Source organism: Heptranchias perlo, chromosome 21 (genome assembly GCF_035084215.1).
Source record: "Heptranchias perlo isolate sHepPer1 chromosome 21, sHepPer1.hap1, whole genome shotgun sequence".
Lineage (NCBI taxonomy): Eukaryota > Metazoa > Chordata > Chondrichthyes > Hexanchiformes > Hexanchidae > Heptranchias > Heptranchias perlo.
Window position 1 is genome coordinate 20,466,110 of NC_090345.1, and position 21,327 is coordinate 20,487,436.

The window sequence follows — 21,327 nt, forward strand, 5'->3', positions numbered from 1 at the left end:
CCAACATTCATTCCTCAACCAACACCAACAAAACAAATTAGCTGGTCATTTAACTCATTGCTGTTTTTGGGATCTTGGTGTGTGCAGATTGCCTGCAATATTTGTATACAACAACAGTGAATGTAATTAAAGTAATTAATTGGCTGTGAAGCACTTTGGGATGTGTTGACGATGTTATATGTGCGATATAAATTCTTTCTTACTTATGAATTAGTGATAATTATCAGGGGCATAAAATTAAATATATCACTTACTGAAAAACCCCCAAAAGGGAAAGGAACTCAGAATGTAAGAGATTCATTAGCTTTGCCTCTAAAGCAGTTACTGAGGATCGAGAGCCAAAGCTTCTGAGTTTGTTAAATCTGTATAGGACAATGAAGAACTATTAAAAATATCAAACTAAGGACAGAATTCATCTTGAAATCATTTTATAGGCATTATAGCATAAATGTACTGCATTATTTCTAAAATCAAAACAATCACTGCAGCATCAGTTCTCTACTACAGGTATTAAATGAAGAAACAATGAAAAAAAAGTTCCTTTTTGCCTGAGTCTTCAGCTGCCTCACCTATGATTTTCATCAGTTATAATCCTGTGAGGCACTCCGTTTTCACTTCTATCTTGAAAATTGTGAAGAAATTCCACGTAGCTTATATTTGATGTATCTTCTTGAAGACCACAACGTACAAGGAAAACATTTAGCTGGTCTTCTTTAAGTCGAAGTTTGAATTTTTTCAGGACACGTAGAAAGTTTTCTCTCGTTACCTTGATGTAAAATAGAATCCTAGAAGTGGTTTAATTGGCTTTAGGTGCTAACACTCTTTTAGCATAATGTCAATCCTTGCTTTTATTAATTGGTGCTTACCAAGGTGACTGACAACATCTTAGTGAATAAACTTCAAACCAGTAAGTATCACCATTTATTCTGTAATGTACAGTTTACCATTGAATGTATAGTTCCTACCCACCCACCAATGTAATTGTATAAATGTTTCTGTATTTTAATATGTTACTGGCCAATGTTACTGGTTGACTTCAACAGAAAGTAATATCAGGCAGAGTGTAAAGCAGTCAACCGTTCCAATCCTGTTGGTTTTCTGCTGAGCGAGATAGGTTAAAATTACCTACGTAGCTTTTGGAAATGACTTGCATACAAGTACTTAACTTTTAAAAACTCCTAACAGGGGCCATTGTTTTGATGCAGTTCACTTTTTGAAAAGACTTAAACTCCGCTGCTCAGCCTTTTTAATGCTACTGAGAACAATGCCATTGACAATGTCCATCTCTCTAAAAATAAGTTGCACAATGGATCAGACACAATACAGATGTTTCCCTCCAGTGCCCTGACATTCACCCTCATCCTAGGCTTTTGCAAAAGACATCAACAGCACCATTAGACCATTACCATTACCCCACTTATCAGACTCTTTGGGGGGAATTTTAACTCCCCTATGACGGGCGGGAGAGGGTCGGGAGTGTGGGGGGGGTTAAATCGTCAAATTTGCGAAACCCGGCCCCAACACGCCGCGAGCGCACCTGTTTCTGTTTTAACCGCGGTGGATATCGGGGCGTGAAGTAATCCGCTCTGGAGAGGGGGGTCCGTCGTTATAATGTTTAAATGCGGCTCCTTTACTGAGATTTTGGTAGCAATTTGAAATTAACACCTCCTGCATAGGTTTCCCAGGATTTGAGAAACTCGTCAGTAAAACGGAGGCGAGATTGAGCGACACTTCATCGGGATGGTCAGGAATCCCGATATGAATAAAGGCTCAGTGCTCACAGTTGCTTTCTCAGTTCTCTCTGCGAAACGGTTTGGTGAGAGTACTTGCTGTGAGAGATTTATAGGTACAGTGTGAAGGTGTTCACACAGAGAACATCAGAATAGGTGGTGTCATGGCTGCTTTTGATTGGACATCAGATAAGGACGACAATCAGCATCCACAGCAGCAAGGGCATGCTGTGGTGGGAACTGCAGGTGGACAAAAGAGAGGTGGACAACAGAGAGAGGTGGACGATAGAGAGGGGAGCAACAGAGTGGTCGAGTTTGCAGGAAGCACTACCCATGTAACAGGGTGTACAGATAAAGGCTCAGCTTCCTTGACCTCTCAGAAGAGTCAGATTATCACGTCAGGTGATCGCAGACATCTGCAGCCTCCTAAAAGACGACCAGCTCCCTGCTGGACCTGCATTACCAGTAATTGAGTCGCCCTCAATTTTTTTGCCTCTGGTTCCTTCCAGGGTGCTACTGGAGAGAGTCTCGCAGTCAGCTGCACATAAATGCATAAGGCAGGTGACTGATGGATTATTTGCCAGGGCTGGGAGGTATGTAAACTTTCTCTGTGATGACAATAGCCAGAATGAGCGGGCACTTGCATTTGCGTCTCTGGCTGGCTCCCCACAGGTACAAGGTGCCATTGACTGTACACACGTGGCAATCCAAGCACCACCGGATCAACCAGGAGCATTCGTTAACCACAAGGGATTTCATTCCATCAATGCTCAGCTGGTGTGCAGCCACAAGAAAAGGATCATGCAGGTCTGCGCCAGATTCCCTGGGAGCTGCCATGATACTTTCATACTGCGTCAGTCCAACATCCCCGACCTGTTTGTAGCTGGAATCAGCCTTAACAGGTGGCTGCTAGGCGACACAGGATTCCCGCTTCAAACCTGATTGATGACACCTCTGAGGGGTAGAGACAGGCTGCTCTGATCCCTGCTCTGGCTGTTGAGATGCTCTTGGCCGATGACCTCTGGGTGTTGGAGCCCGTGAGGGCCCCGCCAAAGACTGCTCCACCTGCGCCTGTGCAGGGGCAGACTCGGCTTTTGGGAGATGAGGCAGCATGTCGGGTACTGGTTGAGGGATTGCCAACAGGTGAGACGTGGGAGCGCTTTGAGTGGAGTTCCCACTTCCATTTCCCCTTTCGCCATCATCCCTCTCCTAGGCCACAGCTAAGGTATCTGTCATCCTGTTTAAGGCGCCAGACATGTTGGCATCCAAAGTCTGTAAGGTCATGGCTTGCATGGACTGATTTGATTGCCGCGATTGAAGTTCCACAGAGGAGACCACTCTATCCTTGGAAGACATCTTCACAATTACCTGCGACATCAATCCACAAATACTTGAGCTGGACTCCTCCATCCTCTGTGCTATTGTGGACAGTGTGTCTGGCACGACTGCCAGAACTTTGCAAATTTGCTGCTGATCCTCTATCAGTCTCCTTTTCACCGATGCCTCCCAGGGTTCAGCATCCATGTCCAGCTGAACAGAGCTTGAAGAGGAGTACACCCTACCACCCGGACTCTCCACAGCTGTCCCTGCCACCATTCTCTGCTTGTGCACACTTGTGAACTGTGATTTACCAGGCATGATCCCAACTAACTCTCTAACAGGACCCACCGAAGTGCTCGTATCTGCGCTGGTGCCTGGTAAGCATATGTCCTGTGATGGTGCACCCTCAGAACGAACCAGCTCCTCTGAGGAAATGTCATAGGAATGTAAAAATGTTGAAATTCAGCATGATTAAAGTGACCATATTTTATTTGGTGCTGAAATCAAGTCAACGTGACTTAGTCTTGTATGAGATGCGGGTCGGAGATATTTAGCGCTGTCACCATGGGGCAGTGCAGTTCGAGTCTCGCCATTTCCGAAGCTCAGGGGCAATGATATCCCACTTATCTCCATGGCCTCTTGCTCTGCAGATGTCAATGGTACGGTCTGTGGTAGAACACCTCCAGTCCACTCACTCGCCCTTGTATTTTTCGTCCCCTTCTCCTGCAAGGGGGCATGACAGACCTATGAATGTCTGTAAGGCATGTGTGCATCCGATGGATGCAGTGCATTCAGGGTGACAATCAGGCAGATGTATCACGAGTGGCACTGGCATGCATTTGAGGATATGTTGACAGTGCCATTTGAGGACGTGTGCTGAGATTCAGGTGAGCTGACTGAGGTGGTATCACATTACATAAGGATTGGGGTGAGTGGCAGTGATGGATGGAGAAAGGGGGAGGTGAGGAAGTCCATAGAAAGGGAACAATGGGTGCTGCTGAAACTTAAGTGGCTGTGAGGAGTGATGTGATGGAGTATGCTTGATAAGACAGAGTGAAAGGGGGGGTGCACTACAGGATGTAGGTGAATCTGCAACTGTGATCACCTTTCCTGACCAGGTTAGGTCATTAAACCGCTTCCTGCACTGGATCCAGGTACGGAGCACCACACTCCTGCTGCTGACCTCCTCAGCCACCTCTAGCCATGCCTTCTTCGTCACAGCAGCAGGTTTCTTCTTGCTATTGCTGGGGAATAGGACCTCCTTCCTAACCCTCATTGTACCCAGTTGTACATCAAATGACACCTCGTTGAACTGGGGCACAGCCTTTTGCCTTCCTGACTCTCTCTCCTGCAATGCACCCAACTCCATCTTTGCATTGGCCCTTTAAATAGTCAAGGCGAAATTGCATCATGCAGGTGAGCATCACACCCGCTCATGTGCACTGGAGACACGAAACCCGGAAGTAAAATGATAATGAAGCATCCCTGTTGAAATCGGACATTCCCTCGCGTCCCACGATCTTCCGCATTTCACGACCTCTATCGCACCGCCCGCCCCGCTCAGATCCTGCCATAGCGATAATATCGACCTCTTTGACTTTGTGGGCTGTTGAAGCTGAATCAGTAATTTAGTGTCTAATTTCTGGATTAATTACATTGGGAACTGAGTCAAGGCACCAAAGAATTATTTTCTTCTGTCCTACATTAACTGTTAGAACTTTATCCCTTCCATCTAGGCTTGATTCCAACCCAGTTTCCATTATGTCACTCAATACCTTATTTTAGTAATATAAATATTTTCTTTTCAAAACTGGGATTTCTTTAAATAGTATCAAAAGTGTACTGTCTTCATGATAATCTCATATGTAAGTGATATGACAATTAGCTTCAATACATGCCATATGCTTTCAAGCAAATGAAAAAATGTTTAGCAAACACTTTCTTATAAAGAAAGTGCCCCTTAATTGTCTCCACTATATAACTCTATGAAGTTATTTTGTTAAGACTACAGTCTGTTCCAATGTTACTTGAAAATTGGCCTTCTGACCTATTGGCACTTTCCCCAAAGAACTGAAAAAGAGCCTGGACAAAAGCAAACTTGTTTTGTACATTGGAACATTGAGGTTTTTTGGCTCCTGCTCCCCAATACTGACGTACATAATTCCTACTGAATAGAACACTACAACAAACAGACACAGAAGTAGAAAATAGTCTGAGAATAGAATGTAACTTCAAGCAATCAGTACAGTTTTACCAACATTTAATGTGAACAGGTCCTGAGAACACTAAATTACCTTTCCAGAATTATCTTGATCATAGTAATAGAAATCAGTCATCATATTCTTGAAACCCTCTCTAAATTTTTCCTTTAACCAGTTTTCTATGTCCAATGTCAGTTTTCTCTCCTTTTCTGCTTTTGTTTGGCTTCTTCCTGAGGATCCTGCATTTGAATGTGGAAAATTATCCACTACTGTAATAGAAAACAAAATCCAGCTTGGGAAAAAAGCTGAATCCCTTAAATTTGGTGCATACATAGTACATACTGAAATTCATGCAAAATCTGTTTACCTATAACATAAAGTGCCACAATTTTTAAATGGCAAAAATTGTATGGAGGGTTATTAATTTATCATGCAATTTGATTTAGTTGTGCATGGGCTGGATGCCAAATGAAGGGCTGCTCATTTAATATTTTTTTGGATGTCATGTCAAGTCCCACTAACCAAGCAAAGTTCCTCAGTCTCCAAGTGCACGTGTGCATACTCGCACATACACACAAACAAAAATGGGACAAAGTCAGTTGCAATTTTGAGGTACTTGAGTATGATTTTATAGCATGCATTTTTTGTTTTCCTTCTAATTCGCATTTGGGGATATAGGGGGAGATTTTTACTCTCTGTGCCCGGCAGAAATGGAATGGTTACTGAGTTAAAATGGAGGTGGTGATCTTCCTGCTCTGTTGCCATTTTTTCCGGGGCCTTCCACTGAGTGGCTCACTCCACCAGTCACCTGCCCAATGGTTAAAATACACCCTGTGGTCCCATGAAGGACAAAGAAAACATCTAAACGTACTTAGCTGATCTTCTAATAAGCTGAATCTGGTTATCTTGCCAAGTGCTGACGAGCCTGATTTCCATCCTTCCCCATGATCACTTTTATTTTGGAAACCCAATGCTCTCATTAAGCTGTCAACTTTAACAATTCCAAGATCATCTGGGTCATACCTGGAGGTGGGACGGGTAAAGGATAAAAGAACTCAGAAGAAGCTTAACAAGAAAAGGAAATATGGAATATGTTGTACACGGAATCAAAGTGTCAGAGTTCGAGCCCTTTGTATTTGTTGTGGGGAGCAGCTGCTTTCTTTTTGAGCAATGGTGGCCTAAAGTAGTTTACACTGCTAATGTATTGTCATGTAAAAACATACTTATCATGGAAGAATAAACCCAATGGTGGCAAGACCTCCTCTATATATTGGTTTTTGCTTAGATATGCCACTGTATATCTACAAACAGCACAATTGGGGCTTCTTCTGAACAAAGAAGCTGTGATCAAGAATTAACTATTAACTAATAGGATGCAAGATTCAGCCCATCACCAATGTGCTGCACAATCACATTAGCTTTTGTACTATTTTGACCCTTTATATGAAGATTTTTACTTTAAAAACTTTCCAAAAATATTGGGGAAAGCTAAGGTCTGTATTTTCACTGATGTTACCAATTAACTACACAGCTGTATTGAGATATCTAAGGGTACACTTATGCTGCCACTACTGATCTGAGACCAATAGCTGGAGTATTGGTTCCAGCCAAGCACTACCTTGTTTATACGGCCTGATCCTGGAATTTTTCTGTCTGGGAATGAGCTCTGTTCATTCTTGCTTACACACTAGGCAGAGCTCCCCACCCAGTGGTTCAAATTTAAATGTTTAGAGAGTGCAGGCACAAGCACATTCTCTGATCATTCAAAACAACTCAGGATAATGTTAAAAAGCAGGAACAAGGTCCAACAGACCGCTCAAGTACTTGCTAAACTGGGCTTGATACTGCATTGGAATTATATGGACCCACACCACTTCTCTCAGATTGGGACCTCACTGCAACACTTCCATTGTTACAAAGCAGTTTCCAAGAAAACCCCTTTGCAGTGAAATCAGTATTCAGTTAAATGTAATGTTATGTTGCTTTCTTTCATTTGTAAACAATTTTACAACACCAAGTTATAGTCCAGCAATTTTATTTTAAATTCACAAGCTTTCGGAGGCTTCCTCCTTCCTCAGGTTCACCTGAGGAAGGAGGAAGCCTCCGAAAGCTTGTAAATTTAAAATAAAATTGCTGGACTATAACTTGGTGTTGTAAAATTGTTTACAATTGTCAACCCCAGTCCATCACCGGCATCTCCACATCATGGCTTTCTTTCATAGCAGTGCATGATTAGTTAATTTGACTTGTGATTGTTTCCTAGCTGTAAGCACCAACCTGAGGTGAACAGAGTTAAACATATTGAGCTCAGTTTTCTTCTCGGTGAAAAGGTACCAACTCTATTTGCATGAGCCAATGAAGTGTTCACATCCAAGAGAACACACATCAGATCAATGTGTCACATACATGATTTTTCCCCCTTCACCTTGAATGCAAGGAGCTAAAAACTTTAATAAGCAGAAACGAACATTTGGTTTGCAATCTCTAAAAGTTTTATTTTTTTAAATGGAAAAAGTATTCAACAATATTCATATGACATTCCTTTGTCTACCATCTTAATGGAGGCGTTAGTCTGTGTATTTTAAATGCGTTTACACCTCCTCTAAAATACGAGACAAAGCAACATCACATAAGTCTGCTAATAATGCCAATAATAATTTCTGGGTTTTAATCACATTGTAGGGAAGAATTAGCCAGGTCCTGTGGAATCACAATCATGCCATAAAACCATTTGCTACAAAGCACTTGAATATTAATATTACAGTCAATAATAATATTCTGTACCTTTTCAACAGTTTTCTGAATTCATCATGTTCCATTTCTATTCCTAGTTTATGTAAAACATTTTGAAATATGATTGGAAGCATTCTGCCATTATCCATCTTTGTAAAAAGATCTCTCAGTTCCAGTGGCCTGGAATTAAGACAAAATGGGAGTGTTATGCAAATTTACACATTTGTACATTAAAATAACATTTTTTTAAAATTAGAGCAAAATGTGCCAGGGTGCTGAAACACACAGCAAACCAAGATGGTGGGATACAGGGTTGACCTTTCATTTCTGCTGAGTTTCCATACTGAGCTGCACTATGGTCCAAAGACCTAGCACATCAGAAGGAGAACCATTGCATGGCCCCATTACACACCTCCTAGCCATCAGCTAAACACTGGCATTGGCAGAGGCCTTGGAGCAGGTCATCCATCCTCTCAGCTTCAAAAATGCAGGGATTAAAAAGAACTCTGTGGGGGGGAAAAGGGACTTAAATAGAGGAATTACCCAAAGTGCAGATTCTGCCCCTATCAAGTTTTAATATCACTGGAGTTTGAATTTAATGCATTTAATGTCTCCTCTTCTTTATAAGAAAGAACGTTCTATAAAATGAGCATTTGTACTTTATTGATGTATCACATTGCATTGTGAAAAATACTGATTGCTTTTAGCAATATTGCTGGCTTGTGCATATATCCTATGAACCTATTTCAATGATACTGAATTTCTACAGTGTGATCAATGGATGCAAATGATTATATTTGCAACATTTTTTGCATAATAAAAGCCACCTTCTGCATGTTTATGAAACCACAATTCAATTGACCCACAGGGCAGAATATCATCACATGCTCTGGACCAATTTGTTGCTTTGTTTCTGTCCACATCCAATTATTCCTGTCCTCTGGCTTCCAATAAACTTACACTAACCCTGGAAGTAGAATTTAAGTAATCTTTTGAGTCCCGGCAGCTATTGCAAGAGCACAAAGGAAGGAGGCAATGGCATTGACAAGGGAGAAAATGCCATTTGGTAAACATCACTGTCCAGTTCCTAAGGATTTCACATGGTGTGAGTTCAACATCCCGTATTACTGCGCCGTGTCACTTTACGGTATAGTATAAGCTGCCTACATTTCTATGACAGAACTCCTTGGATAAAGTTATAATTATGCAGTCTTACCACTTGTTGGGTGTAAAAGTTATACAAACATACCAACTAAACATCCCACTGCCATTTAAAAGTAGACAACACTAAAAGTAGAGCTCACCATTAATGAAGCATACTTTTTAAAAAACAATAGACTTAAAGTATTTCCTTAAAATTTAAAGCAAATAATTAAAAAGCTTCATTTTCTGTTTGTTATATGTACATGCATGCTAGCATTAAACTTAAATTTACTGTCTTTGATAATATAATTTCCATTGGTTTTGACCAGTGTATGTCTAATGTTGATAGTGCTGGTTAATTTTAAAATTACAGTGGAGTTACAGAGGGAGAAATTCAACTTTCGGCCCTCCGTTTTGCACCCATATAATGGGAGTTAGGCCTCCGAATTTCGTGTTGCCACCTGTCGCGTCTGATCTGGACCAGGTGTCGTCCAGGGTGCCTGCCTGAAATAGGGGTTAGGCTCCTTACATATGCAAAACAGGGCCCAAGGAGCGATCACTCCACCGATTTTACACCTGATTTTGGCGCTAGTCGAATTTCTCCCCCAAAGATCCTGAATAAGGGCTATGACTAATTTGTTAGTAGAGATCTGCCTGTACATGTAATACCCACACTGTCACAAGTCTTGTATTTATATCAGTATATAACTCAAAGACATAGATATTACCTCTCCCTAACTATTGCTTTCAATTGTATATGAACTTGCATTGCACTCATCCATTTGCTTTCATGGGGTCTTTTTATAGGATCCATCCAAGCTGGATAACCCTTTGGTTCTTGTTCTTTGAAGTGCGAATAAAAGTTTTCAAAAGTAATGATGAGGTTTTCGTTAAGTTTAAGTCTGTAATGAGACAAGTGATAAATATTGAACAGTACTCATCAGTAAAAAAGTTGAACAATATGTTAGTAGGTCATGTAATGGACTGGGACACTACTATTTGAATTAAAATTCTGGCTTATGTTCACATCTTAGGCTTTCACTAGAGGGTAAATTGACAATATTGTCTGTACAAGTATAACAGGCAGTGTGTGAATCAGAGATGAGGTATGTTAACAAAAGAAAGGTGCAAATCAACAGAGTATCCACATTGAGTTGCAGCTCTTAGAACTACCTGTGTAACTGTTCCAAAAAAAAGATATTTCTTAAACATTTGTTACGATGGTAGTCTAAATTTTTATCTTTACTTTCTCACTATAAATATAACAAATACATTTTAAAACCACCATGTTGGGGAGAAATTGAAACAAGGAGATTCTCCCTCTTAGTGGGAGATGTCAACATTGATAAAGAAAAATACAAATTAGCTCCATGAAAAATTATGGAAATATATATGGTTGTTTTCCATAACAATAACAGCAACTTGCAATAATATAACGCCTTTAACATAGTAAAATGTCCCAAGGCGCTTCACAGCAGCATTATCAAACAAAATTTGACACCGAGCCACATAAGGAGGTATTAGGACAGGTGACCAAAAGCTTGGTCAAAGAGGTAGGTTTTAAGGTGCATCTTAAAGTTTCTTAATTCAATCCCACAAGCAGAACTTTTAAGATGGTAACCAAGGTGCCTTCCACATTTCCAACAGCCCAAACTAAAATTAAGTTTAATATAGTAAAAAAGTAAATTATACTGGTATCATATTTTGTATCACACATGATATAGATAAAAAATAATAAGCCGTTGAATATAGAATTTATCCCACTTATTATCAATATCTACGCAATTCATTTGAGTAATCCTATCTCCTCACTAGTAAAATAAAACCTGTATGTAACAGCCCACTATTCAGTATCCTCTACTAAATAAAATGTCCAGCATCTAGAGTACATTTTAGCACATACCTGAGTAACAGATGATGGAACAGCTTTGTAGCAATGAATCTTCTCAGAAATCTAGTTAGAACTATCAACAATACTTCCCTGAAGTATAGAAAAGTGAGAAAAAAATTGTGATTTGAACTGATTATGTTCATAAACAATCATTCTCAGTCTAATGCTTAATTCTACTGGATTACAGGGGCATGATTTTGACCTCAAGCCGGGAAGGGAGCCGGTGTTGGGGGGGGGGGGAAGACAATTTTTGGGTGCGAAACCCAGAAGGTAAGTTGGCAGGTTGCAATCGCGACCTGAATGAAGTCAACAAATTTTATTTCTGGGCTTCGCGCCCGGCAGCAAGCCTGATGAACAGGCTCGCTGGCTGTCGGGCAGGTAGGCCTGTGGGAGCAGGCTGCAGCCGGGGATCGGAGGGAGGGAGGGATCATGGGCCAGGGAGGACATCAGAGGGCTGGGGAGAAGATCCTGGGCCAGGAGTTGGGCATTGGGGGGCCGGGGAGGACATCAGAGGGCCGGGGAGAAGATTATGGGCCAGGATTTGGAGATTGGGGGGCCGGGGAGGACATTGGGGAGTCGGGAGATGGAGATCGGAGGGCCAGGGAGGACATCAGGGGGCCGGTCAGAAGATCCGGGGGCCGGGGAGGACATCGGGGGGGGGGGGGGGGCAGGGAGATGATTGCAGGCCGGGAGGTGGAGATGGGGGGTCTCTGCCGGGACTTGGAGATTTGAGGTCGCTCAAAGAGGTTAGAGATCGGAGGTCGGGTGAAGTCGGAGGTAGGTGGGAGGTCAACATCTTGTGGGGGGGGGGGGGGGGTGTGTCCACCATCAGGGTGGGAGGGGGGTGGCCAATCGCGGGGCTCCTGTCAGCCAGTTGAGCTTGTTGGGCCTGGATGAAGCACTCGCCTCATGGATTCGGCCGTTCCTGCCTGGTTTCACCTGACGTGCATTGGAAGCGATGGGCAACCCGAGGAAGGTAAGGTTAAATTCATTTAGGTTTTCCAATACACAAAGAATTAAGTACCTCAAGTATTTTAATGAAGTACATTGCCCCTTTAAGTATCGGCCTGCCGGCTTTAATTGGGGTGGGACTTCCTGGTGTCTGTTGTGCACATGCATCCAAAACTGCTTGGGTTAAACCTGGAAGCAGGTAAGTTGGAGCCGGATTGCGGTCCTGCTCCAAAAGGCTGCTATTTTAGCCTTCCACCTGCCCCCAACCCATCCATTCTTGGGATTAAAATTGCCCCCACATCTCTGTACTAAGCCAGCCGTTATTGCGTGTTTGCTTACATCTGTCCTATTCAAATGAATATATGATGTATGTTTTTAATTAACTGAAAAATCTTAACGAGCAGGCAAGAATTATCTGAATAACTAAAACTCAATAAATTTAAGAGAACCCTTCTTACTCTAACCCCTGAGAAACAATTTAATGTAGATAAACTGCACTGGCGTGGTGTGCTACTGAGTCATACAGATCAGCAATGTAGCCATGTACAAAGAATTGGAAAGGGATATGGGGAAAATTCCTGGACTTCAAGCGAGGGAAAAAGGGGGAACCTATGCTATGCTAGAAAATTTGAAGAGGAGCACATTCCTCCTGTGGTTGCATCTATGATTCAGATGAAGACCTCGGTTCAGCATGTACAAAATTCATTTTTCACCAAAGTGAGCATTTAACCAAGAGTATTTATTTAACATTTTTGATCATTTGCTCAGTACTTGCAAACCCTGGTCAATCCTGGTCTGTATTGAGTTAGTTGATATCAGCCAGTGCAGTGATGGGGACACCACTAATGGGCTCAATGATCTGGGCTAAGAAAAAAACTCAGCCAGTGGCCCCAGTCCTGATCGTTATCTCGTGATCGCTGTGGGAAAATGCGAGCTTGTGGCCACTGGTTGAGAACAGGATCGGGCTTGGCTATGATATTCCCCATGGTAAAAAAGCTACTGGCACTCAAGGATAGATTTTCCAATACAAGTGCAGTTTACTCCTGAGAAGTTGGAAGTGGGTGCAAAGCTCACCCAAAGTGTGATGTGCTGATTGCATGCTATTTTCTGTGCTTAGCTCATTATCATAATTATTCATAGCTCCAGATGCAGATTTGGATGTGTGAAGGGAGGTAACCTGGTGATGGAACCAATGATCTCTGCCGAAGTTGCTGATCAGGTTCACCCAATGTACACCTGTTAATAAGGCAACGCCGATCAGAGAATCTGTGTTTCGCTGTGTTTGCTCTTTCATTAAGAACGGCCACTTGCCCCGTGACCTGCACTTACAAAGCCTGACAATCCTACCTGGGCAATGCAGATGAGGCCTGTCTTTGCTGCCTCTGCTTCACAAGGGAGGCTGTCACTGAACTATGTCATCTCATCGAGGCTGACCTGTAGACAACTTCTCGACAGGGACAGCTCTTCCTGTGGGTATGAGGGTCAGTGCTGTACTATTGGGGAGGAAAAAGCATAAAGTGCAGAACTATCTAAATAAAACTGACAGTTGTATTGAGGTTCATGCTGGTTGTCTCCAAAAATCTGGCAGATTTCTTTGCCATGAAAAGCAGTGGACTGTACATTAGACACATGCATTTCAGCATATGATTTTCTTATGACTTCCCAGCCAGTGATTCTCCACACAGCCTGTGAAACCTCACAAAATTTACCTTTAGCTATAGGAAATGAAATCTGACTTACATTGTTAAAATTATACCACACTAATGCTTGCCTAAGTTTTAAAATAATCTAGATCACAATAAGGAAAAAGACTTTGTGCTTCACCTTGTCAAATGACCTCTGCCAGTAGGATCATTTGCCTGAAAAAGCTGCTTTAGAGTGTAGAATCCACCAGATCTGATCTTTTCATGCAGAAGATATTGAAGCTGGAAAACCAGTGAGGGAAGGTACATCAGATCCAACAAAATGTCACATGTAAACTTTATTCTGTAGTATACTGTTACAATTCAAGTTTTCTCCCAACATTATTTACGCATGTTCACAGAAGAAAACAGTTCTATAAGCAAACCCACATCATCTATGATCTGAAACTTGCTATCTTCCACATACCATAAATGGGATAGTGTGAAACAGGACTAACAATTACACTTTTAACACAGTGTTAAGCATTGGAGCCCACTTTGCCCTCCTGTCCACTCTGAAAAGCAGAAAACACCACCTTATCATAATGTACCATTCAGGCTAAAACTAATAGTTAGACTGATTTACTATGAATGCGATTACAGCAAAGTACAGCAAATAACCAGCAGTATAATATTTGATCTGCACAATGATTAAGCTATTGCAAAATGAAATAATAGAGTCCAGAATCTTAGTGTCCTTTTCAAAACGTCATGTTGTAAATCATGCGATAGTACATATCTGTTCATGTGTGTTGTGTGGTTTTATGGCTTTTGCATTTTGTTGCTTAATCAGTAACTGTTGAAAATTTGTGACTGTTACCTGAAAATTGAACACTTACTCTAGCTATCAAATTTTTGATTAAAAACAATATACATCAAAACATATAATGCTTTATTTTTGACTAGGTTCAGCCAATTGTTTTGAGTTTATATAACTTGAATTCACATACAGGTACAAAATATGCAAACCTGACATAAGCAAATTCCTGGGAAAAATAAGCAAATTTCTGTAAATTACCAATCTGTTCCTAGTATAGTCCAAGCTGATACAGTTAGCCCTGTTGCCCCCAAAAATATACCTTCATTTTGACTGTCCCAAATTATTCCAAATAATATTTCACTGTATTTAGGGACAATTATGCAGCCTTAATAATAGCCCTGCCTTTATATTCAAAAGGTCACCATGGCTTTGAACCAGAAGGATGCCTGCCACTTGAACCCACCTGCTGTCAGAATCTCTTCTGAGCTTTACAGCCCGCTGGAGTGCCTTAAGATAGCTGCACGTTGCACCTTTGAGTAGGAACAGCTGAGATCTCTGTTCTACACCTAGCAGTGCAAATGCTGCTTTTGGCCTCTGTAATCCTAAACTGCAGAGGGGAAAGAAATCAGTCAGATCCCCTGCTCTTGACCGCTACCCAGTGATCCCAACCGGAAGTAAATGTAACAAAGCTGGAAATCTGAACGAAGAATAGAAAATCTTGGTCTGCCATTGCCAAGGCCACAATTTTTTTATCTCTCAATAGGTGGGATTAGATTTACTGAGTGTGGAGGTGAATCAGATTTTCTGTGGAAGGAAAGATGATTAAGCGTAACAAGAGCAAGAGCACAGTAAATTAAGTACATTATTGAAAAGAAAATCTATCCTGAGATTCTAATAAAACTGTAATGAATATTTACAAAGAATCTCTATTGTCATGTTAGTTATTAATTAAGAGCTCATCATCAGATTGTCACAAATATTATAAAAGGTATCAAAAGTGTTAGAAACTCATCCATCTATCATGAATATGTAACCAGTTCAGCTCAGTAAGAAATTCATTTGTAAACTATTTGAACAGCAAGGAGCATTTAAATCAGCAGGAAACTTATAATGAACATCCTTTTTTCTTCTGTTGCTTTCAGTTCACTTGCAAAGAAGAGCACAATGATACCATTATACGTCTGAGATCCTTGACTGAAAAACCATATGAATGAAGTTCTGTGCTTTCTGACACCCCTAACTTTAAGATTCCCTTTGCAGTTCAAATGTTTTAAGCGCAAGGTCTTTTGTTTGAATAATGCTCATACTTTCTAAATTAAATAAGATTTTGCCACCATTCTTAATTAAATTCTGACTTTTTTCCCACCGTAAGAACAGTAGAATGACCACTGGTTTCCTCTAAAATTCTCCACATGGCGGCCCATCACCAGCAATCTGGTTTTATTCAGGGCAGGGAACAAACTGCCAGTTATAGTATCACTACACAGTGCATAGTTAAGGTAGTGCTTTTAATTTTAAAAAATGAAAAATTATAACTAAGTTTTTAAAAAAACCTGTAAATGAAATGAATGTAAAAGAATAGAACCATGTTTCAATATTAAAAGCCTAACATGTGCCCAAATGAAAGGATGCTAGGGTTGCAGAGCTCAGGCTGCAGGACCTCTGCTTTGTGAGCTTTACGCTCACACAGGTTAGGAACAACCATTCCAGCTGCATCTCCTGCAGTTGATCTGGTTATATATTTAGTGTGAGGTCCTGGCCTGGATTGGGCCTGCTGCCTACAGCATGCTCAATTGTGGGCAGGAAATCCATTGCAGCTGCAGCCCCTTTACAGGCTACACCTGGCACTTGAAGTGGAGGCCATTTTGTTGGACTTGAGAAACACAGACAGCAAGTGGATCAATGGAAAGCAATGGTGCTGTGCCAATTAAGAACGCCAGCATTTAGTGCCACAGCTCTGGAGCTGCTGCATCAGGAAGTTAGCCAAATTAGAATTGCTGTGTCTGTCACTCTCCCCAAAGGAGAACCATCTAGACTCATGAGAGGAGATGCCCTAAAGAGTTGATGCAGTGCCCCACATTCAGAGGGCCATGGGGGAAATAAGGAAGAAGTTTGCCATCCTCATAAAGCTGGTGAAGGTAAGATTGTCCAGCACTTTTCTACAAAAAATAAATAAGCAAAGCATGTATGTGACAGAGTTTCCTTTCAACCTGTTACATCTTGACTGGGTCCACATGAAAGCATTCGTACAACTTACAGCTCTTGGTAGTTTCACAAGCATACCCATATTGCAGCGAAGCAAACTTTCTAATTGCAACTTCAAACTAGAACTATTGTCACACTAACATTTGCAAAGATGAGTTCACAAAGTAAGCTATATAAAAAAAGAAAGACTTACATTTATATAACGCCTTTTATGATCTCAGGATGACCCAAAGTGCTTAACAGCCAATGAACTACTTTTTTGAAATGTAGCCACTTGTAATGTAGGAAGCGCAGCAGCCAATTTGCCCAGAGCAAGGTTCCACAAACAGCAATGTGATAATGACCAGATAATCTGTTTTTAGGTGTTGGATGAGGGATAAATATTGGCCAGGACACGAGTGAGTGAGTGAGTGAGTGAGCTTCTAGTTCTAATACCTGAAAACTGCTTGCAAGACAAAGTAATACACAACAAGAGGACGCAGATCCACACAGGAGCAATGTTCAAGAACTTTCTTCCCCTAAATACATTTGGGAAGGCTGCCCTGGAAGTCCTGAGGCTTGAAATTATAGATGATGTAGGGCAGGGTAAAGCTAATGGCCTCCCCAAAGCCAAGGGAGCACCATCCTTTACCTAGTCCTGTTTCTCCACTCACTTGGTGCTCAAGTGGGCAGGACCACTCAACCCCTATGCACCATATATGGCTGCATAAGTTGCAAGGCTATTTCATGGCCCAGCACAAGGATTAACAGGGTAACTTCAAGCCCAAGTCAGCTACCACTGACACCCGACAGCCATCTGCCTCATTTATTCATGCTCTGCAGAAGCACCTAAAAGGAACATTAGGTTAGGTAGTCGAAGACACATATTATATACTGTGACCAAGGGTAAGCACTGGGGTGAAACACACTAGATGCATGCACTCATCAATTTTACAGTTAAATTTGGGTTGTACTTGATTTGAAATCTGTCCAGAAAATTTTCTTTTGTAGAATGAAGTAGCAGCAGATCAAGAATAGGCATCAACAGTAGTTGAATTAATGCAGAGGACAATGTTGGTGAACGTATATTGGGCCACTGCATATGACTCTTTGTGTACAGACTGGCTCAGGCATTTAGGTGAAGGTCTCATCCAGCACATCCAGCCTATGACTCTCGTTGTCTTGCTTTTTCAGTGGGAATCTCTTCCAGGTCATTGGAACCCAGCCTCATTTCAATATAATTTGCACATATTAAAATGAAACTGTCACAAAGAATATGCAAAAACACTGTGGACCAGCCTAAAAGCTTAACCAGAAGATTCACTGTTGTGTTATTTGGATGAGGATCTCGTGAGATGGATCTCTGCCTGATTTTCTGGTCCCTACTTGCCCAGTCCATGCCGACCAACCATTTTCCCTACTGTTCCTTTAAGCACACCTGTGCCTATATTTGATGGGTACAGGGCAAAATTCTAAATTCAGTGTTACCATTAGATTTTGTTAAGTAATATTCAAACTTAACATTGATTACATGTCTTATTGCAGTTTGCCCCAACCATTCAAAATTTTCATTTCTTATTGCCTGTAATCTTTCTTAAACATCTATTTGAGTATTACATCAGGCAATAGCAGCACACTAAATATAATGCAATAAGAAATTATATATAATCTTAAAAAATACAGCTCCTAGATCCCTCACCTCATCAATCTGCAGTCTCATCTGGGTCCCTGGCCTTGACGAAATAATTGTCTGCATGTCATGATCAGCCATTCTGGGCTCACTGGCCCACGGCTTTTCTAATAAACACAAAATCACTATCGTTATCACCTACAAGTGTCAATTCCTTCAATGTAGTTTCTGATAAATAAAGTTAGATTGTTCAATTTCGTTATAAATTTTAATTTCTATAAATATGGCTATGCTCTGTTGTGTAACTATTTTCTTAATTAGTTGTCATTTTCATCAAGCATTTGCAAATATCTGCTAAGTTTTTTTTATTTGCCTTTGCTCAACCTTTCATTTATTTTTTATCCTGATTATAAGATTCCCCTGTAAATCATCAATTCTTGATCCAAAGGGTGCTTAGGCAACTAACCTTACTGCCAGCAGCCATTATAGGTGTAAAAGAATGGCTCCGGGTGACTCAATCACCAATTTTTCTCTCCTTCCCAATGTGAAAGAGCTAAACCCGCACTTTGTGGCAGAGGCGTAGCCATGGGTGGGCCTGGGTGAGCCATGGGTGGGCCTGGGTGAGCCATGAATGGGTCTGGATGAGCCATGGGTGGACCTGGGTGGGCCATGGCCAACCTGATCAGCACTCAGGTGCACCCAAATTTGTGTAAATGCCACACAGGCAAAAGGCAGCAGCAGCAGAGGAGTCTAGCGTGGACGCCCCCAAGTTAGCAGTCAGACACGAGCAGAGCAACTAAGTCCAGCTTTAAAACACACACTTTTAAGGAGATCAGCCACCAGAAAAGATGATCAGAATAATGGTAAGAGACAGATAACACAAGCTGATGGGGGTGAACCTCTAAATGTACTGTCATGTGTGTCTGTCTCTAAAATATTTCAACACCGCATCCTTTGGGATAACTGGGAGGGAGCAGCATTCAAATCAAAGTTAGGACTTGAATTATTTGTACGATATAATATAAATAATTTGCGGTTATGTCAGACCTTTGGTTATTGCCCATCCACCATAAGTTGCGGCCCATCAAAATTTCCATTCCTAGCTACGTCACTGCTTCATGACACCAAGGTACAAACTTACAATGTAAAATTCTATGACACCGCATGTTTGGCTATCAACTCATTGCAGAATATAATTTTAGAAGAATATGAGTGGTACAGTGGTGCTGTGTTTTAGGGCACTAATGTTCAGTGCCGTACAGGAACAGCGGACACAGGTTCATATTTAATGGTCGGAAAATTGTATGCAGCGTGAGCCCAATTTCTGATGAGGGGCTTTTGGTGGGTGAGGCTCTTTACTGGCACTGCAGATGTGGAAGATCAGCCATCTGATACCAAAGTTATACTTCTACCTTTCATGTTGATATACAGCCGAGACTGTTTCGTATCCACACAAATGTGTTAATGTAACTGCACCCTTATATTTTCAGAGCTATTTAGGGGATGGTAACTTCAGGGACAGAAGTTTTGTAATGAGTAGAATAATAAAGCTATATGCTGCAGTGCTTCCTTCTCCCTGGAGTCTGGTTTATAGACTCCCATTATAGTGCATGCATTAAGTTCCCTCTCACTGAAATTAGTAGGAGTAAACGCTGGAAAGCTCAACCTACTGATGACCACTCTGCATGTTTTGAATACACTAGTGTTCCTGCTTTATTCAGTTGGAAAGAAAGTGCCAGCTAAACTCAGATTGAAGAATATCAGCCAACACCAGCAGAGGATCTTAATAGCATTACATTATAAACTTGTTTTGCAAATAGATAATGCCTAGTGGCCTGTGCAGCTCAGGAAAAGGTGAGTTGGGGCATCTCCCTGTGCAGGAAGCAATGTTTCCTTGGAGCATTTCAAAAGTAGACATTACAGTCCGAATTTCAATGCTTTCTTTACCAATATTTTCTGAGAGATTATCCCCTCCAACTCATGCATTCTTCTAGTTAAATATGGTATATAGTTCAAAGACTTAAGGGGCACAGCTGAGCATATTCACTTCACTGAACTGATGCACATTTAATCCAGTGTACCTATGATTATGCATTTAATATCGTCACTTACTGAGATTTATCCAACGATCCAGCTTTCTCCAGTTGTCCAGTTGTTCCATTCTGTGCTCTTTGAATGCATTTTCTAAAGCAGACCTGTATTCACCTCTTTTGAAAGAACCATTTTGACTAAATTTTGATGTTATCCCATTATCTGTAAATTCCTGAGAAGCAGACCTTTCACTACTCGGTCCTCTGTTTGAAAGCCTGGAAACTCCCTGAACTGAGATAGTTTCAGGATTGCCCAGCCTAGACAAAGGATGTTGTACTTCAGGAAGCCAGGATGGTAATCCTAAGTGTGAAGCTGGCCTCGTAATGCTAACCTGAGCCATTTTGGTTATCTTTATCTGAACAAATACAAGATCACCATGATCAGAAAAACATTTCACTCCTTGCGGCAAATGGGAACTCTAGTTACAGCAACAACTTTGTGTTGCTACAGGCAACCTCAATTCTATACCTCTGAAAGGAATTAGCTGCAGGGGAGCTCTGACTGAATGGCTGTCTCTTAAAGGGTTCCACTAAATTAAACATAGTTCTGCTATTATTGAATTAATGGTGTGCCATTAACAAAGAAGTCAGTAGTTTGGGGCTCTGTCACAACATTGACATTCTTTGAACAAAAGCATTTGTTTATTAATTATTCATCCCTTTTGTATTTGAGTACTATTATTTCTGCTATTTTTATGAATGCATGAATCTACACTATAGTAATGATTTTAAGACCATCTTTAATTGTCCCTTCTGATGTATTTCCCTATCGTTAATATTACTCTTGAAAGACCAGCACAGTATCTCTTAATACAAAACTCTGCTGCCTGTATCCTATCCCACACCAAGTCCCGCTCATCCATCACCTCTGGTTGCTTGCCGACCTACATTGGCTCCTGGCCACCCAATGCCTCAGATTTAATTCCCTCTATGGCCTTGCCCTTCCTTATCTCTGCAACTTACTCCAGCCCTGCAACTCTCCAAGAACTCTGCTTTCCTCTAACGCTCGCTT

At 41.3% G+C, this 21,327-nt stretch overlaps 1 protein-coding gene across 1 annotated transcript in view; it reads right to left on the reverse strand.

Moving 5' to 3' along the window:
* LOC137340029 (EF-hand calcium-binding domain-containing protein 6-like) overlaps positions 1-19,284 on the reverse strand; it is a 33,582-nt gene extending 14,298 nt beyond the window's left edge. The window contains exons 1-9 of the mRNA XM_068002234.1: positions 18,295-19,284; positions 13,794-13,894; positions 11,031-11,108; positions 9,856-10,029; positions 8,036-8,164; positions 6,123-6,274; positions 5,345-5,490; positions 570-766; positions 255-362 (exon numbers count right to left, since the gene is read on the reverse strand). Coding sequence (XP_067858335.1) covers positions 255-362; positions 570-766; positions 5,345-5,490; positions 6,123-6,274; positions 8,036-8,164; positions 9,856-10,029; positions 11,031-11,108; positions 13,794-13,894; positions 18,295-18,366 — 1,157 coding nt within the window. The 5' untranslated portion in view covers positions 18,367-19,284. The remainder of the gene's footprint in view (positions 1-254; positions 363-569; positions 767-5,344; positions 5,491-6,122; positions 6,275-8,035; positions 8,165-9,855; positions 10,030-11,030; positions 11,109-13,793; positions 13,895-18,294) is intronic.
* Between the last annotated feature and the right edge of the window lie 2,043 nt (positions 19,285-21,327).